Genomic DNA, 17,151 nt, shown 5'->3' with positions numbered 1-17,151 from the left:
AAAAGATTGAGCGCTCAAAGGTCCTGCCGGGACTGAAAAAAATGTTCCCAGAAAAATTCTTGTATCTTTTTTTTTTAAATAAAGTTACATTTATTCTAGTAAATTATGGAGGATACCAGGAGATCGGGGGCTTATATTATGGAGGCGATCAGGAGATTGGGGGCTTACATTACGGAGGCAATCAGGAGATCGAACGCTTATATTATGGAGGCGATCAGGAGATCGAGGGCTTATATTATGGAGGCGATCAGGAGACTGAGGGCTTATATTATGGAGGCGATAAGGAGATCGAAGGCTTATATTACGGAGGTGATCAGGAGATCGAAGGCTTATATTACGGAGGCGATCAGGAGATCGAAGGCTTATAATATGGAGGCAATCAGGAGATCGAGGGCTTGTATTATCGAGGTGATCAGGAGATCGAGGGCTTATATTATTGAGGCGATCAGGAGATCGAGGGCTTATATAATGGAGGCGATCATGAGTTCGAGAGCTTATATAATGGAGGCGATCAGGAGATCGAGGGCTTGTATTATGGAGGCGATCAGGAGATCGAGGGCTTATGTAATGGAGGCGATCAGGAGATCGAGGGCTTATATTATTGAGGCGATCAGGAGATCGAGAGCTTATATAATGGAGGCGATCAGGAGATCGAGGGCTTATAGTATGGAGGGGATCAGGAGATCGAGGGCTTGTATTATCGAGTCGATCAGGAGATCGAGGGCTTATATTATCGAGGCGATCAGGAGATCGAGGGCTTATGTAATGGAGGCGATCAGGAGATCAAGGGCTTATATTATGGAGGCGATCAGGGACTTGTATTATCAAGGCGATCAGGAGATCGAGGGTTTATATTATCGAGGCGATCAGGAGATCGAGAGCTTATATAATGGAGGCAAACGAGATCGAGGGCTTATAGCATGGAGGTGATCAGGAGACCGAGGGCTTATATTATGGAGGCGATCAGGAGACTGAGGGCTTATATTCTGGAGGCGATAAGGAGATCGAAGGCTTATATTACGGAGGCGATCAGGAGATCGAAGGCTTATATTACGGAGGCGATCAGGAGATCGAAGGCTTATATTATGGAGGCAATCAGGAGATCGAGGGCTTGTATTATCGAGGTGATCAGGAGATCAAGGGCTTATATTATTGAGGCGATCAGGAAATCGAGGGCTTATATAATGGAGGCGATCATGAGTTCGAGAGCTTATATAATGGAGGCGATCAGGAGATCGAGGGCTTGTATTATGGAGGCGATAAGGAGATCGAAGGCTTATATTACGGAGGCGATCAGGAGATCGAAGGCTTATATTACGGAGGCGATCAGGAGATCGAAGGCTTATATTATGGAGGCAATCAGGAGATCGAGGGCTTGTATTATCGAGGTGATCAGGAGATCAAGGGCTTATATTATTGAGGCAATCAGGAAATCGAGGGCTTATATAATGGAGGCGATCATGAGTTCGAGAGCTTATATAATGGAGGCGATCAGGAGATCGAGGGCTTGTATTATGGAGGCGATCAGGAGATCGAGGGCTTATGTAATGGAGGCGATCAGGAGATCGAGGGCTTATATTATTGAGGCGATCAGGAGATCGAGAGCTTATATAATGGAGGCGATCAGGAGATCGAGGGCTTATAGTATGGAGGGGATCAGGAGATCGAGGGCTTGTATTATCGAGTCGATCAGGAGATCGAGGGCTTATATTATCGAGGCGATCAGGAGATCGAGGGCTTATGTAATGGAGGCGATCAGGGACTTGTATTATCAAGGCGATCAGGAGATCGAGGGTTTATATTATCGAGGCGATCAGGAGATCGAGAGCTTATATAATGGAGGCAAACGAGATCGAGGGCTTATAGTATGGAGGCGATCAGGAAATCGAGGGCTTATATTATGGAGGCGATCAGGAGATCGAGGGCTTGTATCATGGAGGCGATCAGGAGATCGAGGGTTTATATTATGGAGACAATCAGGAGATCGAGGGCTTATATTATTGAGGCAACCAAGAGATTGAGGGCTTATATTATGGAGGCGATCAAGAGATCGAGGGCTTATATTATGGAGGCGATCAAGAGATCGAGGGCTTATATTATGGAGGCGATCAGGAGATCGAGGGCTTATATTATGGAGGTAATCAGGAGATCAAGGGCTTATATTGTGGAGGCGATCAGGAGATCGGGGGCTTATATTATGGAGGCGATCAGGAGATCAAGGGCTCATATTATCGAGGAGATCAGGAGACCGAGGGCTTTTATTATGTAGGCGATCAAGAGATTGAGGGCTTATATTATCGAGGAGATCAGGAGATCAAGGGCTTATATTATGGAGGCGATCAGGAGATCGAGGGCTTATATCATGGAGGCGATCAGGAGATTGAAGGCTTATATTATGTAGGCGATTAGGAGATTGGGGGTTTATATTATCAAGGCGATCAGCAGGTAGAGGGCTTATATATGGAGGCGATCAGGAGATCAAGGGCTTTATTTCTAGTATTAAATAAAAAATCCCCAAAATCAATTTTTTTTGTGTAAAAAAAAAAATAAAAAAAATCATTTTTTTTCTGACTGGAAATTGTAAAAAATGTACACATTTTTAGTATGAATAAAATTAACCCATTATTGATCCCACAATATAAACATTGTAAAGGAATAATAATAGTAAAATAAACAAAACAATAAAAAGGAATTTTTCAAGTCGTCTTTTATGAGTTAATGCCGGGTATCGAGGGCTTTGTTTCTAGGATTACAAAAAAAAATTGTAAAAAATCCTGAAAATTACATTTTTTGTGTAAAAAAAGTCAGATTTTTTTCTGACTAAAAACTTGTAAAAAAAACAAAAAACCCCATCCCTATACCTAATTGGTATCGCTGCGTTCAAAACAACTCGGACAATAAAATGAACCCATTATTGACCCCACATAATAAAAAACGTAAAAAGTGAAAAAAAAAAAGATGTATAAATGGCTGTTTTTTTAAGTAGTCTTTTTTGGGGTCGTTTTGGGGAAGGGGCATTAAATATCCTGAATTTGGCAAGTTTTGGTAAGGATGAAAAGGTAGAGGTGAATTTGGCGGCCATATTGGTCTGCACCCAGCTTTTCCCAGTTATGGAAGCTGACTGGGAATGTGGTGGTCTCTTGTGGGGGGCACTGGTCGTCCAGGTGACAGCAGACTCCAGTGATGTGAGTGACACCCGGCTCCACCTCACATTGTTGTCGTCAGGCCCAGCGTCGCCATAGAGACCATCAACAAAAGTGAATCTGGGCGATCACTGATCACATCCGAGCGAGACTTCCTGGAAGGAAACTGCACAGGGACGACGGGGTGAGTAACGGGGGGCCGACAAGGTGGGCACTCACAGTGAGAAGAATAACTCCCACCCTCAACCGTGGTATGTGAATCCCTAAAGCCATGTTCACACCTTCAGTATCTGTACATCAGTATTTTTGGCTGAAATCAGGATTGGGTGATAAATACAGAAGTGGTGACTTGTTTCTTATACTTTTCCTCTGATTGTTCCACTCCTGGTTTTGGCTTACAGATAAGTGATGTAAAATACTGACCAAATATTGAGCGTGTGAACGTGGTCTAATAGTGCACTGACCGCCTTTATTGCACGCCAAAATGGATACAGACCCCACAAATAAAGACAGACCCTGCAGTCATTAAAACCCCAGACCAATCCCCCCTATAATAATAAAGACCCCAGACCAGTCCCCCCTATAATATTAAAGACCCCAGACCAGTCCCCCTATAATAATAAGGACCCCAGACCAGTCCCCCCTATAATAATAAAGACCCCAGACCAGTCCCCCCTATAATAATAAAGACCCCAGACCAGACCCCCCTATAATATTAAAGACCCCAGACCAGTCCCCCTATAATAATAAGGACCCCAGACCAGTCCCCCCTATAATAATAAAGACCCCAGACCAGTCCCCCCTATAATAATAAAGACCCCAGACCAGACCCCCCTATAATAAAGAAATCAGTCCAGCTTCCCTCACTAGAAAGACCCCAGACCAGACTCCTTCCTAAGTAATGACCCTAGGCCAGCCTCTCCATTATAAGGACCCCCTGACCATTCTCCCCATTACAATGACCACTGGTCAGCCTCAACATTATAAATACCCCAGACCAGTCTTCCCACTATAAGAGCCCCTTGACTATTCTCCCTATTATAATGACCACTGGCCAGCCTCAGCATTATAAGGACCCCAGACCAGTCTCCCCATTATAAGGACCCCAGGCAAGTCTCCTAATTATAAAGACCCCAGATCAGAAATCCCAATAACAAAGCCCCCAGGCCAGCCTCCCCCATTTTAAAGACCCCACACCATCCCCCTATAATAAAGATCCCAGACCACGGTCTCACAATAAAGACGCCAGACCAGCCTCCCCTATTATAAATACCCCAGACCATCTTCCTATAATAAAGATCCCAGACCATGGTCTCACAATAAAGACCCCAGACCAGCCTCCCCTATTATAAAGGCCCCCAGATCAGAATTCTCAATAATCAAGACCCCAGACGAGACTCTCATGTAATGTAGACCCCATATCAGGTTCCTCCCTAAAGACCCCAAACCAACCTCCCTCATAAGAAAACTACCAGAACGTATTTCCCAATAATAACACCCACAAACCAGACTCCCTTATAAAAAAAAAAAACAGATTAAACTCCTCCCTAGATAAAGACCCCAGAGCAGCCTCCCTCATAATAAATCCCCTGACAAACCTCCACCTTTATAAAGACCCCAAGCCAACTTAATCTATTACAAAGATCACCAGGCCAGCCTCCCCCATAATAAAGACCCCAGGCCAGCCACCTATTTTAAAGACCCAAGATCAGCCTTCCCCATAAAAAAGACCTTTGATCACAATTCCCAAAAATAAAGCCCCCAGACCAGCCTCCTCCTTTAAAAAAAACGTCAGACTCAAAACGTTCTGGGACACCGGTTCCAGTGAGACCCAGGGGTGAGGGAACTGCAGTAACAGGAAGAGGTGGGTGTACTCTTTTTAGGTAAATCTGCCTTTTAGCTCCCACAATGCACTGCTCTCTGGTAACAGGAAACCTGCAGAATTCTGAGTTCAGCTCTGGATTTTGATGTGAAGCTAATTTTAACCTATTCCCTTCTATCAGGAGGAAACATGATCCCACTCAGCGGAGCGCGGTCACCTGCCGCAGAAGTGGCGCGCCGCAACTCCGAAAAAGCGCAAATCCAAGACATTACGGAAAGATTCAGGAACTATATACAGGATGTGAAATCGCTGAGGAATCAGCTGAGACAGGTAGGATGGAAAGCGTAGAATGAGTTAACTGAGAATCCATCAGTGAGCTTGTCCTGAGGTTCTGACAGGGAGTTTGTAAGTCTTTTATCTATCTTTCTGAGCTCCTCTCAGCTGATTTACGACCACAGACCACATCGAAGTTGAATGTGTGGGGTTGGCAGCTTCCCCTCGCTTCTGTATTTAGCGAGGGATCCAGTTTTTTCTTTCATCTTCCCGAGCAAACAGAAGTTTGTGTCGGACAGGATCACAGTCTGTGGACGCGGCGGCGCTGACAATGGAGACGTGTTTTACTCTTGCAAGGTGAGGCGTTGTGATCTGCAGGGTTCACTGAGTCACAAGCTGAAATCTATGGGTGACCCGTCACTTTAAAAAGTTTTACCCTCTGAAAGCTATTTGAATTTGTTGATTTCATTAGATACTGTATGCCGCTATCGTACAGGCATGGTATTGCAGTATTATTTATGAATGGTATTATGGTATTATTTATAAATGTTATGGAGGTATTATACAGGCATGGTATTGCGGTATTATTTATGAACGGTATTGCGAAATTATTTATGAATGGTATTGCGGTATTATTTATGAATGGTATTGCGGTATTATTTATGAATGGTATTGCAGTATTATGTATGAATAATATTGTGGTATTATTTATAAATGGTATAGAGGTATTATACAGGCATGGTACTGCGGTATTCTTTATGAATGGTATTACAGTGTTATTTATGAATGGTATTGCAATATTATTTATGAATTATATGGCAGTATTTTTTATGAATAGTATTGTGGTATTTATAAATGGTATGGCGGTATTATACTGGCATGGTATTGCGGTATTATTTATGAATGTTATTACAGTATTATTTATGAATGGTATTGCAATATTATTTATGAATTATATAGCAGTATTTTTATGAATAGTATTATAAAAGGTATGGAGGTATTATACAGGCATGGCATTGCGGTATTATTTATGAATGGTATTGTGGTATTATTTATAAATGATATGGAGGTATTATACAGGCATGGTATTGCGGTATTATTTATGAATGGTATTTTGGTATTATTTATGAATGGTATTGTGGTATTATTTATAAATGGTATGGAGGTATTATACAGGCATGGTATTGCGGTATTATTTATGAACGGTATTGCGAAATTATTTATGAATGGTATTGCGGTATTATTTATGAATGGTATTGCAGTATTATGTATGAATAGTATTGTGGTATTATTTATAAATAGTATAGAGGTATTATACAGGCATGGTACTGCGGTATTCTTTATGAATGGTATTGCAGTGTTATTTATGAATGCTATTGCAGTATTATTTATGAATTATATGGCAGTATTTTTTATGAATAGTATTGTGGTATTTATAAATGGTATGGCGGTATTATACTGGCATGGTATTGCGGTATTATTTATGAATGGTATTTCAGCATTATTTATGAATTATATAGCAGTATTTTTATGAATAATATTGTGGTATTATTTATAAAAGGTATGGAGGTATTATACAAGCATGGCATTGCGGTATTATTTATGAATGGTATTGCAGTATTATTTATAAACTAGATGGTGGCCCGATTCTAATGCATCGGGTATTCTAGAATAGGTATGCGGCCGACCGGGTGCAATCAGCAGAGCTGTGTTTAAATTTGGGGCCAAAATCGCTGATTGGTCGCGACCAATCAGCAAAGCGGTGTTTAAATTTGGCGGCAATATCGATGATTGGTCGCGGGCGGCGGCCGCGACCAATCAGCGAACCGTGTTAGTGAGGACTGGAGAGCGTGTTTAAATTTGGCACCAAAATCGCGACCAATCAGCAGAGCGGTGTTTAAATTTGGCGCCAATACTGCTGACTGGTCGCGGCCGCCGACCGCGACCAATCAGCAGAGTGATACAGAGCGTTGTTTAAATTTGGCGCCAATCTCGCTGATTGGTCGCGGATGCTGACCGCGACCAATCAGCAGAGCGATACAGAGCGTTGTTTAAATTTGGCGCCAAAATCGCTGATTGGTCGAGGCCGGCGACCGCGACCAATCAGCAGAGTGAGGTTTAAATTTGGCGCCAATCTCGCTGATTGCTTGCGGCTGGCGGCCGCGACCAATCAGCAGAGCAGGGTTTAAATTTGGCACCAATAATGCTGATGGGTCGAGGCCGGCGACCGTGACCAATCAGCAGAGCGTTGTTTAAATTTGGCACAAAAAACGCAGATTGGTCGCGGCCGGTGGTTGCGACCAATCAGCAGAGTGAGGTTTAAATTTGGCGCCAATCTCGTTGATTGGTCGCGGCTGGAGTCCGCAACCAATCAGCAGAGCGTTGTTTAAATTTGGCGCCAATCTCGCTGATTGGACGCGTCCGGCGTCCGCGTCCAATCAGCACAGCAGTGTTTAAATGTGGCGGCAAGATTGGTGATTGGTCGCGGCCGCTATTTAAATGTGGCGCCCAAATCGGTGATTGGTTGCGGGCAGCGGCCGCGACCAATCAGCAGAGCGGTGTTTAAATTTGGCGCCAATCTCGCTGATTGGACGCGTCCGGCGTCCGCGTCCAATCAGCACAGCAGTGTTTAAATGTGGCGGCAAGATTGGTGATTGGTCGCGGCCGCTATTTAAATGTGGCGCCCAAATCGGTGATTGGTTGCGGGCAGCGGCCGCGACCAATCAGCAGAGCGGTGTTTAACTTTAGCGCCAAGATCACTGATTGGTCGGGTGTGGAGAGCGCGACCAATCAGCGAATCGTATTGGTGAGGAGCGGGGAGCGGAATCATATTAGTGAGGACCGGGGAGCGCCGCTGCCTGTGCGGCTACTTCCACTGCGAGAACCCGGGACATGAGCGACTGCTCGCAGCAGAAGTATCCCGACCCGCAGCGCCGCTCCCCGGTCCTCCCTTCACACCCTAGCCGCTGATGTCCCCACAGTATCCGCATGGTGTTACAAAGATCCGGACATTTGTGTTAAAAATCGCTGATTGGTCGCTGGCGGTGCCCGTGACCAATCACCGATCTTGGCGGCAAATTCAAACACCACTGTGCTGATTGGTCGCCGACGCTGTGCGCGACCAATCACCTATTTTTGCGGCACATTTAAATAGCGTCCACGACCAATCAGCACAGCGGTGTTTAAATGTGGAGGCAAGATCGGTGATTGGTCGCGGCCGATATTTAAATTTGGCGCCCAAATCGGTGATTGTTCGCGGGCAGCGCCAGCGACCAATCAGCGATTTTTAACACAAATGTCCGGACCTTTGTAACACCATGCAGATACTGTGGGGACATCAGCGGCTAGGGTGTGAAGGGAGGACAGGGGAGCGGCGCTGCGGGTCGGGATACTTCTGCTCCGAGCGCCCGCTCATGTCCCGGGTTCTCGGAGCGGAAGTATCCGCACAGGCAGCGGCGCTGACATCCATGCGGCTAGGGCGTGAAGGGAGGACCGGGGAGCGGCGCTGCGGGTCCAATTGGTCGCGGCCGCTAATTAAATGTGCCGCACAAATCAGTGATTGGTCGCCGACTTGGCCCGCGACCAATCACTGATCTTGCGGCCAAAGTTAAACAGTACTGTGCTGATTGGTCGCGGACGCTGCCCGCGACCAATCACGATTTGGGCGCCAAATTTAAATATCGGCCGCGACCAATCACCGATCTTGGCTACACATTTAAACACCGCTGTGCTGGTTGGTCGCCGACGCTGGGCGCGACCAATCACCGATTTTGGCGCCACATTTAAATAGCGTCCGCGACCAATCCGCACAGCGGTGTTTAAATGTGTAGCTAAGATCGGTGATTGGTCACGGCCGATATTTGAATGTGGCGCCCAAATGGGTGATTGGTCGCGGGCAGCGTCCGCGACCAATCAGCACCGTAGTGTTTAACTTTTGCGGCAAGATCCGTGATTGGTCGTGGGCCAAGACCGCGACCAATCACCGATTTGTGCGGCAGATTTAAATAGCGGCCGCGACCAATTGGATGTCAGCGCCGCTCCCCGGTCCTCCCTTCACACCCTAGGCACATAGATGTCAGCGCCGCTGCCTGTGCAGATACTTCCACTCCGAGAACCCGGGACATGAGCGGTCGCTCGGAGCAGAAGTATCCGGACCCGCAGCGCCGCTCCCCGGTCCTCCCTTCACACCCTAGCCGCTGATGTCCCCACAGTATCCGCATGGTGTTACAAAGGTCCAGACATTTGTGTTAAAAATCGCTGATTGGTCGCTGGCGCTGCCCGCGACCAATCACCGATTTGGGCGCCAAATTTAAATATCAGTCGCGGCGGATATTTAAATTTGGCGCCCAAATAGGCGATTGGTCGCGGGCAGCGCCAGCGACCAATCAGCGATTTTTAACACAAATGTCTGGACCTTTGTAACACCATGCGGATACTGTGGGGACATCAGCGGCTAGGGTGTGAAGGGAGGACCGGGGAGCGGCGCTGCGGGTCCGGATACGTCTGCTCCGAGCGCCCGCTCATGTCCCTGGTTCTTGCAACGGAAGTATCCGCACAGGCAGCGGCGCTGACTTCCAATTGGTCAAGGACGCTATTTAAAAGTGCCGCACAAATCGGTGATTGGTCGCTGTCTTGGCCCGCGACCAATGACTGATCTTGGCGCCAAAGTTAAACACTACTGTGCTGATTGGTCGCGGACGCTGACCGCGACCAATCACCGATTTGGGCACCAAATTTAAATATTGGCCGCGACCAATCACCGATCTTGGCTCCACATTTAAACACCGCTGTGGTGATTGGTCGCGGCCGATATTTAAATTTGGCGCCCAAATCGGTGATTGGTCGCGGGCAGCGTCCGCGACCAATCAGCACAGCGGTGCTTAAGTTTTGCGCTAAGATAAGTGATTGATCGGGTCCGAAGACCGCGACCAATCATCGAATCGTCTTGGTGAGGACCGGGGAGCGGCGCTGCCTGTGCGGCTACTTCCACTGCGAGAACCCGGGACATGAGCGGGCGCTCGCAGCAGAAGTATCCCGACCCGCAGCGCCGCTCCCCGGTCCTCCCTTCCGCATGGAGGTCAGCGACGCCGGCGATCCTTCCGCTGCTACCGGCCGGGAGATGAGCGCCTCGCGCCGCTCATCTCCCGGCTGCATCTCCGTCCCGCAGATGGGTACGGCGGTCGGGTTCCTTCTGCTGTTGCCGGCCGGGAGATGAGCGCCTCGCGGCGCTCATCTCCCGGCTGCATCGCCGCTGAGCTCCATCCCGCAGATGAGCCACTAACGGCCGCCATCTTTTTTTAGAAATCCCCCGGCGCTGATTTGCCGCTGCCGGACCAATGAGCGACGCGGGATTTCCTGGACAGACAGACACACAGACAGACAGACAGACAGACGGGATAAGACGATTATATATATAGATGGTATGGTGGTATTTATAAATGGTATGGAGCTATTATACAGGCATGGTATCTCAGTATTTATTAATGGTATTGCAGTACTATTTATTAATGATATGGCGGTATTATTTATGAATAGTATTTTGGTATTATTTATGAATGGTATGGTGGTATTATTTATAAATGGTATGGAGGTATTATACAAGCAAGGTATCACAGTAGTATGTATGAATGGTATTGCAGTACTATTTATGAATGGTATGCTGGCATTATTTTTGAATAGTATTGTGGTAATATTTATGAATGGTATGATTGTATTATTGTTTCATATCTGTTATTCGGATACTGTGTGGTGGTATTATTGAGGCATGTATGGCAATATTATTTCGACATTGTTTGGCGGTATTTGATGTGCAATAAATGGCAGTGCTATATTTACACTATATAATTTGGATACTTTTAAATGGCAGCATTACTTAAGCATAATATGACAGTATTATTTATACACTTAATGGCAGTGTTGTATAGAAAATATATGGCAATGTTATGTGGCCACAATATGGTTGTGTCATTTAGATACTATATGGCGGTATTATTTAGGCCTCATATGGCGGTATTATTTTGGCATTGTATGGCAAAATAGTGTGAAAAACATGACAATGTTATGTGGGCACTATCAGATATTATACTTCAGATGCCGCATGGCGGTATTACTTTAGCAGTAATATTTTGGCATTGCATGGTGGTATTGGGAGAAAATATATGGCCGTGCTATATGGTCAGCCTATGATGGTGCTATTTAGATACTATGCAGTGTTAGTATTTTAGCATCGTATGGCAGTATTGGGTGTGAAATAGATGGCTGTGCTATGTGCGCATCATATGTTGGCATTTTTTGATATGGTGATATTTTTTTGACATGACATGGCGGGTTTATTTTTTTATCGTGAAATATAAGAATTGTCTAAAAATTATCATTCGGAGGAGCTGTAGGTAACTAATGGCCACATCAGGGACAACCAATTCAGATTCATTCTCCCTCCTAATTATAATATGTTCCCCGAGGATGAAAGGAAATTCGTGCTTGTACACTACTAGAAAAGCGGCATTATATCAACCGCCAGGAGCGCAGGAGGACGGTGGCCGGTGTCTGAGCCATATATTATAATATCAGTCGTATCCCGCAGCCACAGAAATCATTAGAGACCTCCGCACAGCGCTGAGGAATCACGGATGTAGGTTAGATATTCTTTGAAGGACGATTAATGACGGTTTAAGTACGTGTGAATTCATCCGCAGTGGCAAAATAAACCTGCCAAACAGTGTCCATAAATACTACTGCCATATAAAGCCATGAAGAGCATAAATAAGTGTAAAAATATTAATAGAAGCAAAATATATACAAATTACTGGCACAAAATGGTGCATAAATAATAATGCCATTCATATGTAAGCATACTACCGCCATATAGTGCATAAATCATACAATGAATCAGGGCATTACTAAATAACTAACTCTGACGAGCCTAAAAAAAATACTACCGCTATAAATAAATAAATAACACTATCTTTCAGAGCAAGCGCAGTACAGCCATATAGTGTACAAATTGTTCCATGCAAGGCATAACAAATGCTAACAAAGTGCAAATATAAAAATTTAAAAATAGTATATTTATGAACTCTACTGCTATATAGCACATAAATAATACCGCCTCTCGGTGCATAACTGATATGAATGTCATAAGGTGCAAAAATAATATTAGAATCAAAGTTTATTAAACTACTACTGCTATATGGCGCATAAATAACACTGCCTTTCAGTACAGGCATAGTTCCGCCATATAATGCATAGATAATACCGCCACATAGTACACACATAATACTGATATATATATATGAATAATAATAGAAAAAAATTAAGCAGAATAAACAGAAAATCACGTGTTTCCCGTTTAAATGTCTCACCTTTATTTTGTCCTTTTCCTTGATTTTCTTCCAGAAAAAAAAACATAAATATGTCCGCGTCTTCCGCTGGTATCGAGTCCGTCCCTTTAATTACATTTCACTAACATTGGATTAGCGCACAATGCTGAGGTGAAGAGGGTCCTCTTATCCCCCCGCCGATAATAATATGCAAACACACGCAGACCCTCTGTAATTATCACCGCGGTCATTAAGACATCGCAGCAGATGACAAGTAATTGTGGCTCTTTGTTAGCGGAGGGTATTAAGGAAGATTTGGGAGGATTAGTGTTTTGCATTGAACACGTGTTTTAGATCACTGAGTGCGTGTGTCCTGGGGTGCGGGGAGAGCAGTGATCACTGCTGTGCTGCTAAGTACTCATCATGTATAAATCCGCCATACGGGAAAGTAACAAATCATTACGAGTGGCACTGATCAATAATTCAGAGGTAATCCCTGACTCACCTGCCAAATACTATTCTGTTAATTACCTGTTATTTTACTCTGAATGTCCTTCTGTACAAGACTATAACTACTATAATACCGCCCCCTATGTACAAGAATATAACTACTATAATACCGCTCCTATGTACAAGAATATAACTACTATAATACTACCCCCTATGTACAAGAGTATAACTACTATAATACTGCCCCTATGTACAAGAATATAACTACTATAATACTACCCCCTATGTACAAGAGTATAACTACTATAATACTGCCCCCTATGTACAAGAATATAACTACTATAATACTGCTCCTATGTACAAGAATATAACTACTATAATACTACCCCCTATGTACAAGAGTATAACTACTATAATACTGCCCCCTATGTACAAGAATATAACTACTATAATACTGCCCCTATGTACAAGAATATAACTGCTATAATACTGCCCCCTATGTACAAGAATATAACTACTATAATACTACCCCCTATGTACAAGAATATAGCTACTATAATACTGCCCCCTATGTACAAGAATATAACTACTATAATACTGCCCCTATGTACAAGAATATAACTGCTATAATACTGCCCCCTATGTACAAGAATATAACTACTATAATACTGCCCCCTATGTACAGGAATATAACTACTAGAATACTGCCCCCTATGTACAGGAATATAACTACTAGAATACTGCCCCCTATGTACAGGAATAGAACTACTATAATACTGCTCCTATGTACAAGAATATAACTACTATAATACTGCCCCTATGTACAAGAATATAATTACTATAATACTGCCCCCTATGTACAAGAATATAACTACTATAATACTGCCCCTATGTACAAGCAGATAACTACTATAATACTGCCCCCTATATACAAGAATATAACTACTATAATACTGCTCCCTATGTACAAGAATATAACTACTATAATACTACACCCTATGTACAAGAGTATAACTACTATAATACTGCCCCCTATGTACAAGAATATAACTACTATAATACTGCCCCTATGTACAAGAATATAACTGCTATAATACTGCCCCCTATGTACAAGAATATAACTACTATAATACTGCCCCCTATGTACAAGAATATAACTACTATAATACTGCCCCCTATGTACAAGAATATAACTACTATAATACTGCCCCCTATGTACAAGAATATAACTACTATAATACTGCCCCTATGTGCAAGACTATAGCTACTATAATACTGCCCCCTATGTACAAGAATATAACTACTATAATACTGCCCCCTATGTACAAGAATATAACTACTATAATACTGCCCCCTATGTACAAGAATATAACTACTATAATACTGCTCCTATGTACAAGAATATAACTACTATAATACTGCCCCCTATGTACAAGAATATAACTGCTATAATACTGACACTATGTACAAGAATATAACTGCTATAATACTGCCCCTATGTACAAGAATATAACTGCTATAATACTGCCCCCTATGTACAAGAATATAACTACTATAATACTGCTCCTATGTACAAGAATATTACTACTATAATACTGCTCCTATGTACAAGAATATAACTACTATAATACTGCTCCTATGTACAAGAATATAACTACTATAATACTGCTCCTATATACAAGAATATAACTACTATAATACTGCCCCCTATGTAAAAGAATATAACTACTATAATACTGCTCCTATGTACAAGAATATAACTACTATAATACTGCTCCTATATACAAGAATATAACTACTATAATACTGCTCCTATGTACAAGAATATAACTACTATAATACTGCCCCCTATGTACAAGAATATAACTACTATAATACTACCCCCTATGTACAAGAATATAACTACTATAATACTGCCCCCTATGTACAATAATATAACTACTATAATACTGCTCCCTATGTACAAGAATATAACTACTATAATACTGCCCCCTATGTGCAAGAATATAACTACTATAATACTACCCCCTATGTACAAGAATATAGCTACTATAATACTGCCCCCTATGTACAAGAATATAACTACTATAATACTGCCCCTATGTACAAGAATATAACTGCTATAATACTGCCCCCTATGTACAAGAATATAACTACTATAATACTGCCCCCTATGTACAGGAATATAACTACTAGAATACTGCCCCCTATGTACAGGAATATAACTACTAGAATACTGCCCCCTATGTACAGGAATAGAACTACTATAATACTGCTCCTATGTACAAGAATATAACTACTATAATACTGCCCCTATGTACAAGAATATAATTACTATAATACTGCCCCCTATGTACAAGAATATAACTACTATAATACTGCCCCTATGTACAAGCAGATAACTACTATAATACTGCCCCCTATGTACAAGAATATAACTACTATAATACTACCCCCTATGTACAAGAGTATAACTACTATAATACTGCCCCCTATGTACAAGAATATAACTACTATAATACTGCCCCTATGTACAAGAATATAACTGCTATAATACTGCCCCTATGTACAAGAATATAACTACTATAATACTGCCCCCTATGTACAAGAATATAACTACTATAATACTGCCCCCTATGTACAAGAATATAACTACTATAATACTGCCCCCTATGTACAAGAATATAACTACTATAATACTGCCCCTATGTGCAAGACTATAGCTACTATAATACTGCCCCCTATGTACAAGAATATAACTACTATAATACTGCCCCCTGTGTACAAGAATATAACTACTATAATACTGCCCCCTATGTACAAGAATATAACTACTATAATACTGCTCCTATGTACAAGAATATAACTACTATAATACTGCCCCCTATGTACAAGAATATAACTGCTATAATACTGACCCTATGTACAAGAATATAACTGCTATAATACTGCCCCTATGTACAAGAATATAACTGCTATAATACTGCCCCCTATGTACAAGAATATAACTACTATAATACTGCTCCTATGTACAAGAATATTACTACTATAATACTGCTCCTATGTACAAGAATATAACTACTATAATACTGCCCCCTATGTACAAGAATATAACTACTATAATACTGCTCCTATGTACAAGAATATAACTACTATAATACTGCTCCTATATACAAGAATATAACTACTATAATACTGCTCCTATGTACAAGAATATAACTACTATAATACTGCCCCCTATGTACAAGAATATAACTACTATAATACTACCCCCTATGTACAAGAATATAACTACTATAATACTGCCCCCTATGTACAATAATATAACTACTATAATACTGCCCCCTATGTACAAGAATATAACTACTATAATACTGCCCCCTATGTGCAAGAATATAACTACTATAATACTGCCCTCTATGTACAAGAATATAACTACTATAATACTGCCCCTATGTACAAGAATATAACTACTATAATACTGCCCCCTATGTACAAGAATATAACTACTATAATACTGCCCCCTATGTACAAGAATATAACTACTATAATACTGCCCCTATGTACAAGAATATAACTACTATAATACTGCCCCCTATGTACAAGAATATAACTACTATAATACTGCCCCTATGTACAAGAATATAACTACTATAATACTACCCCCTATGTACAAGAGTATAACTACTATAATACTGCCCCCTATGTACAAGAATATAACTACTATAATACTGCCCCTATGTACAAGAATATAACTACTATAATACTGCCCCCTATGTACAAGAATATAACTACTATAATACTACCCCCTATGTACAAGAATATAACTACTATAATACTGCCCCCTATGTATAAGAATATAACTACTATAATACTGCCCCCTATGTACAAGAATATAACTACTATAATACTGCCCCCTATGTACAGGAATATAACTACTATAATACTGCCCCCTATGTACAAGAATATAACTACTATAATACTGCCCCCTATGTACAAGAATATAATTACTATAATACTGCCCCCTATGTACAAGAATATAACTACTATAATACTGCCCCCTATGTACAAGAATATAACTACTATAATACTGCCCCCTATGTACAGGAATATAACTACTAGAATACTGCCCCCTATGTACAGG

At 42.2% G+C, this 17,151-nt stretch overlaps 1 protein-coding gene across 4 annotated transcripts in view; it reads left to right on the top strand.

The window, feature by feature from the left end:
- Positions 1-3,229: 3,229 nt before the first annotated feature.
- The window catches only part of LMNTD1 (lamin tail domain containing 1), a 108,167-nt gene continuing 94,245 nt past the window's right edge, over positions 3,230-17,151 (top strand). For 2 of the 4 annotated variants that reach the window (XM_073650261.1, XM_073650259.1), the window contains exons 1-2: positions 3,230-3,327; positions 5,147-5,295. In XM_073650261.1, coding sequence (XP_073506362.1) covers positions 5,155-5,295 — 141 coding nt within the window. In that variant the 5' untranslated portion in view covers positions 3,230-3,327; positions 5,147-5,154. Of the gene's footprint in view, positions 3,328-5,029; positions 5,067-5,146; positions 5,296-17,151 lie in introns of those variants that run through there. The other 2 variants (XM_073650264.1, XM_073650260.1) reach the window with 1 other exon arrangement.

The sequence above is a fragment of the Phyllobates terribilis genome, unplaced genomic scaffold, assembly GCF_046119375.1.
Source record: "Phyllobates terribilis strain yellow unplaced genomic scaffold, ASM4611937v1 Scaffold_10__3_contigs__length_209671492, whole genome shotgun sequence".
NCBI classification, from domain to species: Eukaryota; Metazoa; Chordata; class Amphibia; order Anura; family Dendrobatidae; genus Phyllobates; species Phyllobates terribilis.
Note: the sequence above shows the minus strand (reverse complement) of the source record. Positions and strands in the feature narration are given on the sequence as shown.